This window comes from Otolemur garnettii, unplaced genomic scaffold (genome assembly GCF_000181295.1).
Source record: "Otolemur garnettii isolate 467f Iridium unplaced genomic scaffold, OtoGar3 scaffold00056, whole genome shotgun sequence".
Classification (NCBI taxonomy): Eukaryota; Metazoa; Chordata; class Mammalia; order Primates; family Galagidae; genus Otolemur; species Otolemur garnettii.
Window position 1 is genome coordinate 7,008,013 of NW_003852451.1, and position 20,921 is coordinate 7,028,933.

Genomic DNA, 20,921 nt, shown 5'->3' on the forward strand with positions numbered 1-20,921 from the left:
CTACTGACACACGGACATCTCCAGAGGGCATTACCAAGCACTGTGGGCCCTGGAGTGACACCTACTAACACACAGACATCTCCAGCAAAGGTCACTTTTCCTGATACCCCCACTCTTCCTACTGGATGTGGGATTAAGGAAACTGTGAGCTGGTCAGGCTAGGGAAGGAGAGGAGGGGAGAGGGGAGTCAACCAATAGTTAATAGTTCTAATAGTTAATAGCTAATAGTTCTAATAGTTCTGCACCTTGAGTTAGAAATTCTGTAACTTCAGACTCTCCCTGGACAAGTTCCTGTACTTTCAGAGTTATTAATATTACAGAATCATTTATAACCTCCTAAGTTCTCATAAAATATACACATGTACAGTAGAAACTCCATAGTTGACTACCTCCTTAAGTTGACCTAATTTTCATAGACTGGACATGCACCACATATACATGTCAGTGCGGCAGGCCTGGATCCTTATGTTAACCACCTCCACGTGTTGACCAATTTGTTACATTCCCTCGGGTGGTCAGCTTACAGAGGATCTACTGAATGTCCAAACACTGTGTACAGACCCAAATATATACGAATATGTACACATGTGCACACACATATCACAATACATACACTATATATGTAGGCCTCTGGATTTACTCTTAATTATAAACACAAGACAAGTTGTAAACATATAGCACGGAGAGGTCCCCTGCACCCACCACCCTGCCTGTCCCAGGGGAAACATCTCCCATAGCCAGAGTTCATCATCACAACCAGGAAAGTGCACTTGGCTCAGCATCAGGACCTAGTCCAGAGACCTCACTCACATTTCACCAGGTTTTACATGAACTCCTTTGTCTTTCTGAAAAGATTTTAGTGTTTTCTACATGACTTTTCTCTCCTAAATATTGTCACATGAGATTTCTGTCTTCATTATCTTAGAGTTGTGAATGTGAGAGCTGGAAAGGATGATCCAGTTGTCTGTTTTGTCCACAGAGAGCCTGGCCCTCAGGGCAGACAGAACCCTGGCCTGACCTCTGGCGAGTCCTGGTGCCAACTCAGTGCAGGCTGCTATGCTGTCCAGGAATGACTATCTTCTCTGCAAATATCATTCATAAGTGTATAGCACATCTGATGAGATGGGTAACGAACACTAATTTTGTTTTTGAAGATGAACAGACATCTCTGCTTCTTCAGGAGCAAGTCAATTAAGAAAATGTCACCTTGCTGGGCCCCGAGTGACTACATCAGGTCCCCTAGTTGCATTTTGTCTGGTCTGTTCACCAAGTAGCTGCTATTTCTTCTGGAGCCAAGAACCAATAACATCTCATTACAGGATCCCAGCACAGGTGAGCAGAACCTAACTAATACGAAGAAAGCCAACTAAGAAACAAAAGCCACCTCCAGATTAATTAGAATATGTCTTTGAGGTGCTGTGCCATAATTAACTAAAAACCGCAGGAAAAGCCACCTGTGAATTGGCCTCGAGGGCACAGACAGATAAGCTTGCCAAGAACCCTTATAGCAACAAAGGGACGCTTTGTGCAGGTCCCTAATAGATTAATTGTGTTGCTATTTCAATGATGTGGTGATATTGGGACTATTCAGTGATATTCATGGTGACATAATGAGCTGTCCTAGAATGGCAGAGTCTGGGTTGCTGAAAGATGGAAAGCAGATGCAGGAAGGAGCTGGCAGGTGGAAAAGGCAGGCACATCACCTGGGAAGTTGTGCCCTGGCCACAGCTCCATGTCATTGAGACTGTGGGGTGAACTTGACCTCATTTTCCTGCTGAGGCTGGCCTTTCCTTGTGTCTATGACTTTTCTTTATAAGGTACTTAGAAGCAACTTTCCTCTCTAATGCTGGGAGAGACTGGCTGATGCTTTCCTTCCTAAGAGAACCTGAGTGGATCTTGGATGCAGGCCTCCCGTTGGGCAGAGCTAAGGAGGTTAGAGCTGTCTCCCATCTTATCTGAGTGTCCTCATTCCCGGTTCCAAGTGCAGTAACAGAATCTCCATAAATCTGATATGCAACAATTTCCTGGTACATTTAGTGAAAATGCTGGGTGGGGGTAGGGACTGTGATTTGTCTCATGAAAATAAACAGCTGACCTTTGAACAGCATACATTTGAACTGAGCACATACACTAATGTACAGGTGTTTTTCTTCCAGTAAATGTGTTGGAAATTTTTTTGAAGATTCATAATTTGAGAACACTCAAAGATAAAACGTGGAGTCCAGAAATATCATAAGAAGCCAGAAAAAGCTAGGTATGTCACAAATAGACGAAACATACGTAGATAACAGTCTATCTTATCATTTACTACCATAAAATATGCACAAACCTACTGTACAAAGTAGAAGTGACCAACAGCTATGTGCACAAACACTTTGGACCACACGTGGTGCCGTATGCAGTCAAGAGACATGTAAGCAAAAGTAAAGATGCAGCTGAAGTCAAACTGCACAGGATCAACTGTGTTGCAGGCTGCACTACCGGGGCAATTGCCTAGCCACCTCCTGCCGCAGGCGTGGGAAGCTCAAGGTTGGGGGTATCTGCTTAAAATGTTGTGTGACACTCGTCATCCCAGTGTCAGCAGTTCATCTGTCCAGTGCCGGTGGGTGGAAGTGCAGTGCCACCTCTTGTGGTTCTTAGACATTTCTTGTGTTCAGTGCAATACTGTAAACCTTGAGTAGCACCCAGGGGCACCAGTGAAGAGTTGCTAGTGATGCTAGCGTGGCCCAAGAAGCAGAGAAGAGTCCTGACGTTGCCATCTATGGCCTGTGGACTAACGCCCGCGTCTGCAGGTGCCCCCTTCAGACAGACAACTCCCCCGTGCCGCGCAGTGATGACGCTGACTCACCAGACCGACCACACAGCACAGTGCTGTCAGTGTGTTTGCTCTTCCCCCTGGGTTTTAAATAACATTTTCTCATCTCTAGCTAACTTTACTGTAATAATGTGCTACAGATAACACACAAAATACAAGCGCGCTGACTTTATATTGTCTGTAAAGCTTCAGCCAACAATTAACATCAGGAAGTAAGTTTTGGAGGAGTCAAAAGTTACATGGGGATTTTGGACTGTCTGGGGGGCCCCTAACCCCCACATTGTTCAAAACATCACCCATAATCCTAAAAGTACCTAAAACAATCCGTACACAATAAATACTTAAAGAAGTGAACTAAATATCAAAACCAAGATCTTACAGTTCACGCAGCCTGATATTTAGCACAGAGATGATATGTTTTTCTACATCTCTTTTCTTGGTTCCACCACTCTTTCAGGCACAAAGTGATTTATTCTGAATTAACTGTCTTTAGAGCCATAGACGAAAATCCTTCCAACAGCACAGGGTGGGATTTTTATGCACATTTAAGAATAGTCCCTTGCTTTATGCCCTGTGCCTCTGAAGCTAAGCCAAGTAGGGCCGAGCCACAGCCCATGCCTCTGTGCCAGCAGCCCAGCTGTTCCCGAGCAATGGGTTCATCTTTGCTCTTCTCCCCACGTGCTCCAGAATCGGGTGGCACCAGGACAGAACTCTGCTTAAAGTTCGTCTTTGGCTTCCACCTCTGTACATTGCCAGTTTATTTATAGGAAGGAATTTCTTTCTTTCTTTTTTTTATTAAATCATAGTTGTGCACATTAATACTATCATGGGGTACAGTATGTTGTTTCCATATACAATTTGAAACATTCTCATCCAATTGGCCAACATAGCCTTCATGTCATTCTCATAGTCATTGTGTTAAGACATTTATATTCCACATTTAGAGAGATTCACATATACCCTTATAGGATAGATCACAGACATGATCCCAACATTACCCCTCCCTTCACCCATCCTCCCTCTCCCCTCCCCTTCTTCTCCCCTTTCCCCATATTCTTGGGCTTAACTTGGGTTACAGCTTTCCTGTGATAGCTAACTAGAAGCTTCATAGTAGGGTTGAGTATATTGGATACTTTTTCTTCCATTCTTGAGATACTTTGCTAAGAAGAACATTTTCCAGTTCCATCCATGTGAACATGAAGGATGTAAAGTCTCCATCTTTCTTTATGGCTGCATAGTATTCCATGGTGTACATATACCACAGGTTATTGATCCATTCATGGGTCGATGGGCACTTGGGCTTCTTCCATGACCTGGCAATTGTGAATTGGGCTGCAATGAACATCCTGTTATAGATATCTGTATTGTAATGTGATTTTTGGTCTTTTTGATATATACCTAGCAGAGGAATTATAAGATCAAATGGCAGGTCTATTTTTAGTTCTCTAAGTGTTCTCCAGATGTCTTTCCAAAAGGGACGTATTAGTTTGCAATCCCACCAGCAGTGTAGAAGTGTTCCCTTTTCTCCACATCCCTGCCAGCATCTGTAATTTGGGGATTTTGTGATATGGGTTAATCTTACTGGTATTAGATGGTATCTCAAAGTAATTTTGATTTGCATTTCTCTGATGATTAATGATGGTAAGCATTTTTTCATATGTCTGTAGGCCATGCATCGCCCAGGAAGAAAAGTGAATGATTTCTTGTCTTTCATCATGCTGGTGTGTTGTCAGGGTGAAGAAGAACGTATGGTCAGAAGGCCACTGGGGGGAACCTGCTTTGCAAAATAGCCCCTTAGACTCCAGTGCGTTCTACAGAGACTAGGGAAGGAGTGCGCAAAAGTTATCTCATCACCACCCAGATCAAAACCAAAAATAGCAGGAAAAGGGAAAATCGTGTGGACATAGAATTTTTGATAATCTCATTCCTGAGGTGACTTATCCAGGAGGAGGTGCTAAAATATTAATAGTATTTTACATGGAAATAAACACATACTAGGAAGATTATATATTAGTAGAATCTGTCTTTCTTTCCCCAAAGTACATTCTCAAATCCACCAACATTGGTCCCCTAAACTAAAAGCCATTTCACAATTTTTCAAGAAAAGAAAATTCTGCCCCCTGCCAGTTTCTCCACTTGCTTCCACCTTGTGTCCCTTCCACACCTGCCACTCGTGAGAGAGAGAGAGACCAAGGCGGGGTAGGAGTTTGAGGAGAGAAGAAAGTCAGGCTGAGACAGAAATCAGGACAATGTGATTGGGTCGCCCCTGCCCCTGCCATGGCGCCACCCTCTTGTCCTCAGAAACAAGTTGTTCTTGAGGATTCAACATAGCTCAATCCCAGAAGATTCCGTGGGCGGTCCACCCAAGGAAATCCGGCTTCCACCTCTGCCAAATTTATTTATAGGAAGGAATTTCATAGCCCAGAGAGAGAAATGAATGCTTTCTTGTCTTTATTTCATGTCTAAAATAGAAAGGTCAGTTTAACTTTTCCCAAAAAAGTTTGAACATTATAATAGGAGTCTGAAACCACCTGGTCACTAGTACAGGTCAGCACCTGCTACTACCTGGTCACTACAGCCTGAAATCAGATTCAACAATCGGACTGACTACGAGCTCTGTTCACTTAATTCTGTTACTCCTGGCTTTCTTTCATGAGAATGAAAATATAATAATGCACTGTGAGTTTGTTTAGGGGAAAGACTGAACACATTATAACATACTTTATAATTATGGAAAACAGGTGAGTCTGATGGGAATTAAGTAATTTGATAGTGAGAAAATACTTTCATTTACGCTAATTTCTACACTGTATAGTAGAAAGTTAACAATGATGCCTGCCTTCAGCTTGTAATCAAGGGCCACCTAGTTTGCGTCTATCAGCTGTCTGCCTGGTCAGCCACACATTCCTGGGACAGGCCTCAAGCCCTCATCCCAGGACAGGGACGGTCACAGTACTGCCTGTGGTGCAGACTGACAGAGCTGGTGTGGCTGGACACCACCTGGCACGTGGAAGGTGCTCAGCTAGTGTGAGCTACTTGTGTGGTTTTATTTTATCCACAAGAAGGGGATGAAAGAGCAGGGAAGGAAAAGAGACTAAAGGGGTAAGGCGAGGAATCTGGAGAAAGGGAGGCGGAGGGGGCAGCCACGTGGGCTGGGGAGGCGCTCTCCCCATTTCCCAGCATCTATTGGAGATCCCGCTCTGAACCTTTTGTAAGCTCCTTTATCCAGGTAATGTTTGAGGTGTTGATCCCTTCTGAGTACAGTGGCCTCGGTCTCCTAGAGAATAATTAACTGAATCCAAGTGTCCTGTTTGTGGACATGTTTGCTATTATGTAAATCAGTACCACCCTGGGATTGAGACACACTGTCTTCTGGTCACTGCTGGCCAGTCCCAACATGGAGGGTACGGAGCTGGTTCTTCTGCTTCTTTTATTTCTGAAATCAGGTAAGACTTGAAGTTCCTTTTAACTTTCATAATTATTTTCCCTGTGACATATTAATAGTAGATACACTATGGCTTTATGTGCAATTTGTTTCATTTACCTTTTATTTCATGACATAATCAGTCCAAAATCTCATACTGAGAAATTACTTAAGAAATATGTTTGGGCGGTGCCTGTGGCTTAAGGAGTTGGGTGCCAGCCCCACACGCCAGAGGTGGTAGGTTCAAACCCAGCCCTGGCCAAAAGAAAAAAAAAAAAGAAAGAAATATGTTTAACTTCCCTGTGAATATCATCAGGGTGCTGGGCTGAATGGGCAGAGAAAATAATGGGTGATTTTTAAGCTAAATGACCCAAAATGGCTAGTTTAGTTCACAAAATAACCAAGATAGTTAACAACACAAAAGACGGTTAGCCTCTGGGCCTGATTCTCGGTTTGACTACTTGCTATGTGGCTCCCCTTTGTTCAGGTGTCATAGTCCCCTCACCTCCAAAGTTACACAGTGGAGTGTCTCTTTGAGCATATTCTCTTCCTCGGCAAGTTTATGGAGATGGTCTCAGCAGTTCTCCATTGTTATGGCTTAAGAAAGGCTTTCCATAGGCCTGGAGAAATCACATGTATCAATTTGCCAAATGACATCTGCACATAGCAATTGAAATATTAGTTTAGTGCTGGGGTTAGACCAGGCACATTTTTAGACAGATACAGACTTGTGTGAGTGTGTGCGTCCTTTACTAATACTGCTTATTTAGCTGGTGGAGTAGAGATTGTAGTATACTCATTGTCATTTTAAGGTAAAATAATCTAGACTTAGGAAAATCATGTCATTTACCCATTGACCAAACTTCCCAATCAAGGAAGTGAAAAATCCATCCAGGATTTAAAAGAAGGATGACTGCTTTCATCACTTTTTCAACTTTGTTGAAGCCTTTTACAAGACAGTCTAGCCAGTAATGCCAGCATCTTGGGAGGAGCGAGAGAGGCAAGAGAATTGCCTGCGGCCAGGAGTTCAGAACCAGCATGAGAAACACAGAGAGATCCTGTCACTCCAGAAGTTGTAAAGAAAACATTAAGTGAACATGGGGTTTGCACCTGTAGGCCCAGCTACCCAGGTAGCTCAGGTGAGAGCACTGTTTGAGCCCAGGATTTGGAGCTGTGATGGCACCATGGCACTGTAACCAATGAAATGCAGCAGGACCTTATCTCAAAAGAAAAAAAGGAATTCTAAACATTTCCTACAAGTTATTTGAAAAAAAAAAAACAGCTTTATTAAGATATAATTCGCATATACGATTCACCCATTCAAGGCATACTTGTAATATATTCAGAGATGTACAACCATCACCACAATAAGTTTTAAAATCTTTTCCTTATCCCCAGATGAAACTCTACTCTCCTTAACGGTTCCAATCTGCAGCCCCTGCAGCCACTGAACTTTGTTCTGTGTTTAAAAATTTGCCTATTTTGGACATTCCATATAAACAGAATCCTAAATTATTCTAGTGTTTCTTCATATGTATAAGCAATGTATGGACACTTGAAGTTCAACCTGTAAATTGCCAGATAAAATTTTGTAAGTTATACTTTAGAATCGAATACATTTTAATTTAGTGGAAGCCATTCGAAGAAATATCCAATAGAATAAAGAGCAGGAGGAGATTACACAAAGACATTTCTGTGGGAAATAGCTGTGTGCATTGAGGCAGGGGGGCGTGAATATTTTAGCTCAGTCCATGGAAACTAAAACCTGGAATAATATGAACTCACTCAGTGGGCTAGACCCAAAGGTTAGAACACATGCATCCACCATAGAATTAACAGTGATCTTAACCAACCTGCGGGTGGGGTGGATTGTCTCTCCTCAGCCCTTATTAAAAAGAACATATTCGCCCTGGTTTTCCATGGAGGTGACTTTCATGTTTCACTGTGCTGCCGTGACTGGGGAGAGGAAAGACTTTCTGCTATAGCCGTACTCAGTGTGAGGTTGACAGCTCACATTTCACAGATACGGACTCTTCTCTCTTACAAGGTCACGTACGCATACACACACTACAGTGATCACAAATTCTTCATTATGAATAAAATACACCTGCCTTGGTAGCAATATCCATCTACATTTTGTTATAATATAAAATCATTTTTTTACTAAAGTATTTCTTTAATTGTTTTCCACAAATAAACCATATTAAATCCCTTAAGCCCACTGAGGTGTGAGTTCTAGACGTGAATGAAAAAAAAAGCATTTGGAGAATATTTTCAAATTAAAAAGAAAAAATATTATATTGGGGGGCAGTTATTTCTTTGAGACATCAGGTTCTAAGGTTGTCTTAGTGGTCCCCTAAGAAACATAATAATATGGCACAATCAAAGGTAATTTAATTAAAAGATGATAGAGATGTAAATGTTCTCTTTTTCATTATCACTTGTATGGAGGCTGCTCAGCTCCATCTGCCAACAACTCTTCAAAAGTTGAGTTTAACTCTTTGTAGGACACACTTCATAAATTTATTGTGTGTTTCTGAAGTCACACTGTGATCTGCATGGAATTTGCCAAAGCAGAACTCTCTGACATGAGAGTTCAAATTGGAAGAAAATGCAGGGTGAGGACGTGGATATGGGTCTGAAATATCTCTTTCTCCATCATCTTTTGATCATTGCTCAAGTGCTTTTTGTGTATTCAGTTTAAAATGCACCAGCCAACTACTGTTCAGTAATCCCCCTTACAGTTCAGAGCATCTACAACTGAGGAAGGGCAAACAGCAGGGCAGGGAGAGGCCACGTGGACACGGCAGGGGACTTGCTCACGAGTGGACGGCACCCCTGCCCCCCCACCCCCCCACAGTGCTTATGTTTTCAGGAGGTCAGGAAGGGCCTTTGAGAGACTGAGAATCTCACCCTTAATGAGCCCCGGACTGGATCATTTCATTGCACGCAAATGTGCTCCAGGCTGCCTCATCTTAAAAAGCTCTCAGGGCTGCACATTCCCGGGAGGACATGCCCTGTTCCTGCTGGGCTTCCCAGGGGAGGTATCTTCCTTCTGCTGCTCGCCCTGGTCACTCTACAGCCCATCCATCCATGTGTGGCCCCCACCACTCCCCTCAAAGGGGTCAAGGTCACCATGTTGCCTAATCCCATGGATGCTCTGCTGTGCTTTCTGTCAACCTCCTTTGGCTTCTCCTGTGACAACCGCTAGTGTGCTGTGCCCACACAGGAGCTGCTCATCCAGGCTTGGGCCAGGGCTGCCAGCGCTCAGTGAGGGCCATGTGAAGCCTCGTGCTGGGAACACGTATGGACCCCCTGTGGCCACCATCTGCAGTAACAAGGGGGAAAGCAACTTGGGGACAGGCTCTGCCTCAGTTTTATCTCACAGACGAATCAAGGCCAGGATTTGTGCCAGGCTGTGCTTTTTTCCATTGCCTCTGAAATGCCAGATACCTGCCAGCACGGTGGAAAAGATGACGTCTCTGTAACTGACAGTGATGCGCTGCTGTCCTGAACCAGCTCAGCAGTCACCTTGCATGGGGGGAGATTCTTGCCCTCCAGTAATTTTTGCCCGAGTTGGCACCATAATTTAGTTCAGTTCTTATTCATTCTCAGCATCATCAACTCCCCTGAATTTTTGTATCTTGAGGAGGAACCACTCAGAAAACACTTGTCATCAGTTAAAGTGACAGTGTAGGAATCAAAGAACAGATTCTTGGAAATCAAGCAATGGCCTCAAGCTCCCTTTATTCCCTGGGGTGACGAAACCAACATCAATCCTGGCCACTAACGGTGTTTACTCTGCGATCATGGCACGACAAAGAGCAAACAGATATTGCTCATTCTTGTTTAAGGTTTTCTACGCACTAATTAAGTAAGATAGAAATTGTCCCATAGTTCTAATGCATTGTCAATGTAGCTAATCTCTGAATGTTTTTCAATCTGTTAATGGAACTGCTTTCCTGACAAAACATTTTTTTTTTTTTTTTTTTTTTGAGACAGAGCCTCAAGCTGTCCCCCTGGGCAGAGTGCCGTGGCATTACAGCTCACAGCAACCTCCAACTCCTGGGCTCAAGCGAGTCTCCTGCCTCCGCCTCCCAAGTAGCTGGGACGACAGGCGCCCGCCACAACGCCCGGCCATTTTTTGGTTGCAGCCATCATTGTTGTTTGGCGGGTCCGGGCTGGGGATTCGAACCCGCCACCTTAGGTGTACGTGGCTGGCGCCTTAGCCGGTTGAGCTATAGGCGCCGAGCCCTGACAAAACATTTTTATTAATAGCTACCTATTCTGATTCCAGTAAAGCAATGTTTTATTTTGTTTGGTTGCTATAAAGCAGAGATTAAAAAGTCATGATAAGTAAGTAATAGTGTTGATTAATTTTATCAGTTGTTCCACTTTTATCCTCCACTTTAGGTCAAGGACATCCCCTGGATGACTATGTGAACACCCAGGGGGCGTCTCTGTTCAGTGTCACCAAGAAGCAGCTCAGGACAGGAAACACAGAGGAATGTGCAGCCAAATGTGAGGAGGAGAAAGAATTCACGTGCAGGTATTTTTGCTGTTCTTGCACCGAATCAGAAATCTATTATTTTGATGGCAAGTAATTTATTCATGGATTTATTAACAAAAACATCATTTAAGAGGAACTTACAGGATCAGTGTTTGGAACTGCCTTTGTTCACAGCATCTGAAACCATTAATAACAGCTTCTTGTTGAGGCTTATTTTTTCCCCTTTATAAAAATACCCTAAAGGAATTAATTTGTGTTTATACACGGCATAAACATTAGCACCTGTTTCTCTGAGCACCAGTTTATTAAAGATCATGTGAATGAAAGTGCCTTAGATAGATGTGAGGGAGCAAGAAGTATAGACCCCAGGTCCAGTGCCCGCCCGTTGATGTTTGTTGTGTGGTCAAAGGCATTCCAAACAACGTAAAGAAGGGGGGGATGGGGAGGCAGAGCGAGGTACTAGGATGTGGCATCCTCGGTGCCTGCTCTGAGCAGACTTAGAGGCAGGAACAACTCCTAAGGTTGAGCAGCAGGGAGGAGGGGGGCCCTGAGCTGAATTCTGAGGGTGAGCGAGGTCTGTAGGAGCATGGAGACAACAGAGAGGCATCCTGGGCAGGAGAGAGGCAGGGCCCTGTGCTTTCTGACTGGGACAAGGCATAGACAGGTGAAGCACAGGCTTCATGGAGGCCTCAGGTTGGAGAGGCCACTTTGGACAGTGGTGAATTCCAAGCACAGCATCCATGGCAGGACCACGTGGATGGGGAAGGGATGTGCGGGGAAGGGGTGTGCAGGGAAGGGGCAGGTGGGACAAAGAGGCAAGGGTGAGTCCAGAAGTCATAAAGACCAACCAACTAGGGAACAAGTTTAGGGCAATCAAGTTGCTTCTTTCCAACACACAGACAAATATTCTGGGATTCATGAAGGAAATGAGTGACGAAAGAGTAAAGGAGTTGAGCAGAAAGAGAAGATTCTGAGGAGGAGCAGGTAAAGTGTACCAGGACAAGAGTGACTGCCAGGCCGCCCTGTTATCCTCAGCGCTTTACAGAGACGGTGTCCAACAGACCAAAAGGCAGCAGTTCTGAGCTCCCTCATTCATCCCGAGATACAATGATGAGAGTGTCTTACTCATTAACAAACATTTCCTTTCCTTAAATATGGAAAAATATTTACTGTATTTCCTAAATCTCTTCTGCAGGTCATTCCAATATCACAGCAAAGAGCAACAATGTGTGGTAATGGCTGAAAACAGCAAGTCATCTACAGTCATTAGGATGAGAGACGTTGTGTTATTTGAAAAGAAAGGTGCGTATGTTTTCTCCCCTCCTCCTCTGCCCCCTCCTCCTCCATGCACTTTATTTATGAAAGCAGAGAATGAAGGCATATGGTGGAGTGAGACTGGATTCTGGGTTAGGACAGGATTTGGTCACTAATCAGCTGTGTCAGCTTAAGCATATTAAATCGCCCCTTTTGGCTTCATTTTTTCTGTTTAAAAAATGAAGGGACTGGATTTACAAATTTACTTCTACAACCTGGAAAATAAGATATTTGAAATTTTACTTTTAAAGAGGATCAAGGGTGTAAATGTTCTTATGACCTTGGTTTATTGATCTGCCGGGTGATCATGATCCTTGGGCACTAACTTCTATGCTGAAGTCTAGTAAAACAGAAATCCTGAGGTCTTTTTAATCCCCAGGAACACTTGGAAAGGGACAAATCCTTATTCTTAAATTTCCCACCTTTTTTTTTCCCTTTGGTCATTGTCTATATTTTCCTCAGACTCTCAGGTGTTGCCTGTTAAAAATGAACAAAAATTATCGTTCCTTTTCTGTAGTTTCTTTTAAAATGTGGATCAATCATTCTACCCATTAGGATAGGAGGTCACTTGGATTTCTTTTTTTTTTTTTTTTTTTTTTTTTTGAGACAGAGCCTCAAGCTGTCCCCCTGGGTAGAGTGCCGTGGCATTACAGCTCACAGCAACCTCCAACTCCTGGGCTCAAGCGAGTCTCCTGCCTCCGCCTCCCAAGTAGCTGGGACTACAGGCGCCCGCCACAACGCCTGGCCATTTTTTGGTTGCAGCCGTCATTGTTGTTTGGCGGGTCCGGGCTGGGGATTCGAACCCGCCACCTAAGGTGTACGTGGCTGGCGCCTTAGCCGGTTGAGCTATAGGCGCCGAGCCGGTCACTTGGATTTCAATGGAAGTTGTATGTCTTTTAAGATACACAAATGTTTGATTACATGTGAATCAAGCTTTAACAACTATACTCTGCTACTGGCTGGATATTAAGACCATTTATAACAGTAATTTAGATCTCCAAAGATTCTTTTTCACAGGTGTTTTCGTTTTGTGTTATTTTCCAAGACAGAGTCTCACTTTATCACCCTGGGTAGAGTGCCATAGCATCATCATAGCTCATGGTAACCTCAAACCCCTGGGCTCAAGTGATCTTCTTGCCTCAGCCTCCCTAGTAGCTGGGACTGCAGGCACTCACCATAATGCCCCACTAATTTTTCTATTTTTAGTAGAGACAGGGTCTCCCTCTTGCTCAGGCTGGTGTTAAACTCTTGAACTCAGGTGATTTACCTACTTCAGTCTCCTAAAATGCTAGGGTTACAGGCATGAGCCACCGCACCCAGCCTGTATCATCGGTGTTAAAGGGATAAGAAATGTCCCAGTTCTTGCATTCTTCGAGATGACTTGTAACACTGTGTCTCATCTTCACTGCAAAACTCTAAATGTGATTTTAAAGAGTATTTCTTTCGGTTGGGATTATTTCTATGCCTTGATGTATCTTCTTGGCTGCATCCCTTTCTTACCACCATTTACCTCTAATTCTTGAGTTTAAACCTAGACCTTATCTGTTGAAGGTCTTAGTTCTTATAAACAGTGAGTAAAGGATGAAGTACATAGGATCACTTACTGTCCACCAGACTAAAAAAAAAAGGCTGTTGGGATTCTGTCTATAAAATGCTACCATTTAAATATGTCATTTGTAAATTGTTAACCCAGAGGATCACGGGGGTGACTGTTAGGCTGAGGCTGAAGTCTGAAGTTTGAAGCCTTAGTTTGCTTGTTTTCAGGGTCACAGAGGGAGCCAAAGGTTATATAAACTCTGGAGGGTACATACAAACAAAAGAGAGGCAAAAAGTCAAAAGTCAGTCATTTTTTGGTCCTTGTTTTTTCACTGTGGAATATTTGCCTGCCTAGATTTTGCCGGGAACAATCTGTGTCAGATTACATTGATAATCTGCCACTTATCACCAGCCACCAAATTTATCATCTCTGGCCAGGGCCACTGCAGTCACTGGTCCCCCTGCTGGTAGTCACACAAGTGATCCCTTAGAAATGTACCTTCTCTGCTTAAAACCCTTCCTGGAACAAGATCTGAGTGGCTTCTAAACCCCACAGGGCCCTGTGTTACTGCTGGCTTGGCAACTGTGCTTTTTTATACTGGGCTTATCTCTGCTCCTCCACCACACCGAGCACACGCCGCTGTTGCCTGGGACCTTCTCCACCTGGCCCTTCATGACAGCCTCAGTGCAAGTCTCCCCCGACCCCTGGGCCTCCCTTTCACAAAGTACCTTGAGCTTATACTCCCAATGAGTGTAATCTGTCCACTGTTAATACATGTCCCCACCAAGACATATTTGCAATCATTATACCTAGTGTGGGGTTAAAGCATTCGTTTTCTCTAGATACGTTGGAAGTACTTTCCTCAGACGATTGATCAATGAATTTAAAAACTTGGCTAAAGTAGGGAATCTTAAAGGGTGATGTAAATATACCTTGAACATTATATATTTTTATCAAAAACACAAGTTTACATCAGCATCTTTTGATGCAAAGGCTTTTTTTCTTTGAACACAGGCCACCAATGGGAGTCTGCTGGCACATTTCTTGCATGACTATGTTCTATCACATCATCTATAAGAACCGTTTGCCTTATCTGTGAAGTGGAGCAAGATCTAGACATTTATTAACCAATCTGCATTTGTAATGCCATTAGATTTTCACGATTTTCTCCTCAAACTTATATAGTGAACTGTAAGAGAGGGTTGCCCTCAGAGAATTTGATGGCATTTTTCAAAATGATGTGACTTTTTAAAAATTTCAAATTAGCATATGGATATAAATGTTTAGGTTACATTATTTTCAATTCTAAGGTAAAGTTCAAGTTGTAGTTGAGCCCTTCACCCAGGGGGCGTGCTGGACACCCTCACTTTGTGCACGTTAGGTGAGATCCCGCCAATCGCCTTCCTCCCTTCCCCTCCCCCTCCTTCCTCTCTCCTCCCCCTCACTAGACTATATTCGTCTTTTCTCTCTTTCCTATGAGCATATAGTTGTTTAATATTGATTTCCTATTAGTATTGAGTATGTTGGATTTTTTCCCATTCTTGAGATACTTTACTAAGAGGAATGTGAACTCCATAGATTCGACTCTGCCAACTCCTTAAAATCATTCAACTTAACAACAAACCAGAACTTTTCATCTTCACTTCTCAGTTTAGATCATCTTTTTTTTTTTTTTTATTTTTACTTCTTTTAGAGACAGAGTCTCACTTTATCGCCCTCAGTAGAGTGCTGTGGCCTCACAGCTCATAGCAACCTCCAACTCCTGGGCTTAGGCCATTCTCTTGCCTCGGCCTCCCGAGTAGCTGGGACTACAGGTGCCCACCACAACACCCGGTGATTTTTTTGTTGCAGTTTGGCCAGAGCTGGGTTCGAACCCACCACCTTTGGTATATGGGGCTGGCACCCTACCCACTGAGCCACTATCACCACCCTTGATCATCTTTAATTAAGTATAACTATGTAAGAAAGTTAGACATTTATTTGTACAAGCAAATGTCTCTTGGCAAGCACATATGCACCTGAGGGAGCCAGAAGTGGTGGCCACCCCGGAGAGGGGTTTGCCCACTGTGGGTGCCCACCCCCTGCATGTGGACCACAAGGGGGACCCCCAGACTGCCTTAAAGACAGGAGGGAGCTCCCCCTCCGCCCCTGGCTAAGGGCTAAGTGGTAGATTGGCTGCGTGGAGGGTGCTCGAGAGTTTTTACCGTGAGCATTCAGAGTGGACAGCCTGTTTGTAGCCCCTCCTGGCACTTCTTCTTATTAATGGGAAGCCAAAAAACCCAGAAGGGGCTTGGATCTTTTCCAGCCTCTGAAAACTCTGCTGCCTACTGCCTAAAAAGCCCCACCCCCAGTCTTTCACCACCAGGCCATTCACTTTCTCTGTAACACATACCTGCCCCAACTTCTCATTTCATACTTTGTGTCCCTGAAAGATTCCTGTCAATGTTGAGCTCTCCTCCACTAGAATGTGTGCTCCATGAGGGGGGGCCCTGGTGTCCTCAGCACCTGGCGGGTGCCCGGTACACAGATGGGCTCAGCTAGTGGTGTTGGAGCAAAGGAACCCGAGCAGGAGGTGGCCCCGTTTATAAAGCAGGGACACGGTGTCTGGTGTGCGGGTTCTTTCTCTGAGTGTGACTCTGCTGCGCAGACCTTCTTCAGGAGCTCCCTTGGTTGGGAAGATTCTGACACCACCTGGGCTTCCTTCCAGTGTATCTTTCAGAGTGCAAGACGGGGAATGGAAGGAACTACAGAGGGACAGCGTCCAAAACGAGGAAGGGCGTTCCCTGTCAGAAATGGAGCTCCAGTTTTCCCCACCGACCTAAGTAAGACTTTCTCTTTTATCTTTGTGTTCATATACGGTACAGTTGTCCCTCTGTAGACACAGGGAATTGGTTTTAAGACCCTTACAGGTACCCAGATCTGGGGATGCTCAAGACTCTGATACAAAGTGACACCGTATTTGCATGTAACCTACAAACGTCTCCCAGTATAAATCATCTCTAGATTACTTATAATACCTGCTACAATGTAAATGTTATATAAATCGCTGTTATTCTGTATTTTGATTTATATTAGTTTTTATTGTTGTATTGTTATTTTTTCCAACTACTTTCAGTCCACAGTTGGTTGAATCTGTGGATGTTGATTCTGAGGAAGCAGAGAGCCAAATATATTTAGAAGAATTCTATTATTTCTAAATCAAACTAAAATAGGGGAATTAAACAGATAGAACTTCTTTGCTGCTGATATGGAATTGATGATGTTCAATTACTTATAGCACAAAAGTAGAAAGGGGCCACCTCCTATTTATTCTTGCATAGAGAGTTTTCTGGGAGACCCAGAACAAAGAAGGCTGCTTAGTATAAAAGAATAATGCAGCCATGAGTTCTAGGCTGAGTCTGAAGGAAGGCCAGAGATGACTCTGTTTAGGACTGAGTCAAACATGGCAAATATATCAGGTTGAAACTCTGATAGCCTCGACATTTCAGAGCAAAAAGAGTAAATAAAATGTAAAAATGAAAATGAAATGTAAATCTGTCAACTTGCCTGTTATTTATTCTAGTGTCATCTTGTCATGCTTTCCCCACTTTGCTGTCAGGTAGCTTTAAGTTCTTAGTAACGACGCTTAGGGAACAGGAATTCAGTGTCTGTTCCTCTGGCCAAACTGCCTTTGCTGCATCTCTATGAGACGAGTAGATCTAATATGCCTCATTAGATAAAGTAAATGATTCAACCAAATGGCCAAATCACAGAACGTCAGGGGCCTTAGAGACAATCTCGGCTGATTTTGCATGAATGTTTAGGCTGGTCTTTGGGAGAACACCAAGGTCCCGGGCTGATGGGGGCCACCTAAGACATATACACAGAAGAACTGGACACAAAACTTGCCTTTCTAGACTCAAAGTCCTGTGGGTTTGTCTGTTATTTCCATAGCACAGCTCATGCCCAGAACTAAAAATGAGGACAACTCCCTTCCCCATCCACATTAATTTAGGCTGCATTTCAGAGAAAACTCAGCCTTTAGAATCAACGGATGGACTCTGAATTCTTGATCTGCCCCTTATTAGCTGTGCAAGCTTGGGCAAGTTTTCTTTTGTTTTACATTCCTACACTCAGTTTTCTCTTCTGTAAATTAGGGATAACACCCTCCTGTTTTTTTTTATTTTATGAAGACTGAAAGAGAAAGGATATAAAAAAATGTTAGTGCATTGCCTGGTGCGTAGTTCACATAGACAGAATGGCATTAACCACTGAGGTTTTCACAGAGAGAAGGGTGACTGCTGGCAGTGGGCATTTGGAATGAAGCAAGAATTTGGGTCTTGGCTTTGGAGGCTTGTGTATGTCTGGTGACCATGCCACAAAGATATGTTGGCTCTATTTCTAAAACTCAGTACGGTAACAATGGTATCATTAGCTGCCATGCCTGAAGCCGCCTATTGATGGAGAAGCTGATCCCTGACAGCACAGATGTGACAGCGCATAGCTGAAATGCATCTGGATGGCAGAAAGTTAAACCTGGCTCAGGAAACAGAGAGCGCCTCATTCCGCCTTGCTGAGAGCCTACTGATTTTCAGAACATAGTCAGAGTGCTTCTCTCCATCCTCAGGTATTCCCCTGATGCATACCCCTCGGAGGGACTGGAGGAGAACTACTGCAGGAACCCAGACAATGATGACCGGGGGCCCTGGTGCTACACCACAGACCCAGAACAGAGATTCGACTACTGTGACATTCCTGAGTGTGAAGGTCAGGAGGGGCCCCAGAAAATGTTTTCATGTCTGCCCTTCACCAGTGAAGTAATTTGCTGCAAAGCCATTTCCCTCTGGGTATCATTAATAATCAAGTGGTGCCAGACATGATGAAATTGAGTGATATATTTGTCTCTTGGAAAGAAGCAAAAATTTGCCCAGACCTCCACTATTGACCTGAATTATTTTTATGAAAATGTTACTTCCGGCCAGGTGCAATGGTTCATGCCTATAGGAGGCTGAGGGAGGATGGCTTTAGCCCAGGAATTCAAGGTTGTAGTGAACTATTATGAAGCCACTCTGGGCAACAGACTGAGGCCTTGTATCAAAAAATAAAAACGTTACTTCAGCACGTACAAATAGAAAACTAGGTCTAAACTCTAGACACAGTGTCTTATGCGTAAAACTCTTATGCAATATAAAAACCCATGGCTCAGCGCCTGTGGCTCAAGCGGCTAAGGCGCCAGCCACATACACCTAAGGTGGCAAGTTCGAATCCCCAGCCCGGGCCTGCCAAACAACAATGATGGCTGCAACCAAAAAATGGCCAGGCGTTGTGGCTGGCGCCTGTAGTCCCAGCTACTTGGGAGGCTGAGGCAGGAGACTCGCTTGAGCCCAGGAGTTGGAGGTTGTTGTGAGCTGTGATGCCATGGCACTCTACCCAGGGGGACAGCTTGAGGCTCCGTCCCCCAAAAAAAAAAAAAAAAAATATATATATATATATATATATAAACCCAGACATATTTGCAATAAATTAAAACTATGAAATCAATAAAATGCAAATAAACACTATTAATTTGGTAAACTTAGTTGGTTAGTCGAAGCTAAGCAACAAACCAGTTTTTAAATCTGTAATCTGTCATTTTAATGGACCAACTGTATACTACATAGTATACCTTAAAGATCAATGCTAAAAAAGTTTAAAATGTCATAAGGAAAAGATTCCTTCATTTTGTATTTCTGTCTATGTTTTTAGGACAAGGAGGAACAGATAAAGGTAGGATTTATGTGACAGCTCAATTCTCTTCACTTTTATTTCTTTGAACCATGGGATCCTTTATTTGTACACTGCATTATAGGTCGTCTGGCCTGTAAGTGTCCTGAATGTACCATTTTGGTGTTAACTCTGTCCTGTTTTCCTTATTTCCCCATAAAAATTTAACTAATATATTAGCCTGCTCACCATGTGACTTCAATAATTCTTGATCAAAGTTTCAGTTTCTGAATAATTTAGCAAAGCAAAAACCATCCCATCATACTTCGTGTCAGGTGACTATTGTTCTTTGATGAGGCCATGAGCACGATCAAAAATCCATCCCAAAATACTGCTAGCTTATTTGGCATTGGAATGATTAGAACAACTTTCTCTCCCTCTTTCTTCCCCATGCTGCCCAGATGAATGTATGCACTGCAGCGGAGAAAATTATCAGGGCAAGATTTCCAAGACCATGTCTGGACTGGAATGCCAGGCCTGGGACTCTCAGAGCCCACATGCTCATGGGTACATTCCTTCCAAGTAAGTCTCGTGGGGAAGACACGCCATGGTTCAGACTCTGCAGCTCTGTTACATGTTTACTGCTATTTAGATAATTTTAGAATTCCTGCAGAAGTAAACACCTGTTGTTTCTGAATTTCAAAGCTGGCATCCTCCCACAAGACCGCAAGTGAAGTACACATTCATACTATTCAAAACGTGGTCCATGCACCAGGCGTGGTGACGTCACCTAGGGTTTGTTACAAGGGCAGAATCTCTGACCTTCTGAAACTGAATTATATCACCCCAGATCCCCAGCTGATCTGCACACACTGAAACCCTAACGTGTGTATGGTTGCACTGACATCTGTATTGAGAAGTAGAGACACTGCTGGCTGATGCACTTTCCAAATATTTCCCCTTTTTGTTCCTCCTTTCCTCTTCTTTTCCTTTATACTGATGAGATTCACGGCTTCCTAATCCCTCATCAGCAGGTTGAACATCGTGGGTTTTGTGAATCCCAGTATTTTATGTGTATTTATATCTGTGCATTTGTCTGGAATGAGGGTTCATGAATTCCACAAGATTCTCCAAGTGGATCATGAATTTAAAATAGGGGGAAGAATAGTCCCTCTCTGGACAGTAATGGTGTTTTCTAGAGTGTGGTTTTGTGCATATTGTATTTCAATTAACTGTGCTGGAAAACACCTCCTCATGTTGCTCCCGGTCCTTCTCTCATGCTATGGCCACCTCCGGGCCAGCACAGAGCTCAGAAGAACCACAGCAGTGAGGCTAAGCCACAGCGTTCACTGTCCAAAACAACCCCACTCCGTTTTCGCACCTCCAGTTCCACATAGCTAGCTTAGAACACCGCAGTTGCTGACCTGCAAAGGAGAAATACAATAGCGGCTTCAAGGTCTCACACTGTGTAAATTCACCCCAGGAAACCAGAGGAGAAAAGGATTGCTTAAGCCACTGCTGGCTACTCTGTGCATCCTGACTAAGCATTTACGACCTCAGAGGAGGGAATATTCCTCAGGCGTCCTCAAACTACAGCCCAAGGGCCACATGCGGCCCGCTGAGGACATTTATCTGGCCC

The 20,921-nt window shown here is 43.7% G+C and overlaps 1 protein-coding gene across 2 annotated transcripts in view; it reads left to right on the top strand.

The window, feature by feature from the left end:
- The first annotated feature begins 6,151 nt into the window (after positions 1-6,151).
- LOC100965631 (plasminogen) overlaps positions 6,152-20,921 on the top strand; it is a 38,119-nt gene continuing 23,349 nt past the window's right edge. Inside the window, exons 1-7 of one of the 2 annotated variants that reach the window (XM_012806732.2) lie at positions 6,152-6,261; positions 10,653-10,788; positions 11,945-12,051; positions 16,308-16,422; positions 18,207-18,346; positions 19,325-19,345; positions 19,744-19,864. In XM_012806732.2, the coding sequence (XP_012662186.1) occupies positions 6,213-6,261; positions 10,653-10,788; positions 11,945-12,051; positions 16,308-16,422; positions 18,207-18,346; positions 19,325-19,345; positions 19,744-19,864 (689 nt within the window). In that variant the 5' untranslated portion in view covers positions 6,152-6,212. The remainder of the gene's footprint in view (positions 6,262-10,652; positions 10,789-11,944; positions 12,052-16,307; positions 16,423-18,206; positions 18,347-19,324; positions 19,346-19,743; positions 19,865-20,921) is intronic. The other variant, XM_012806733.2, reaches the window with a different exon arrangement.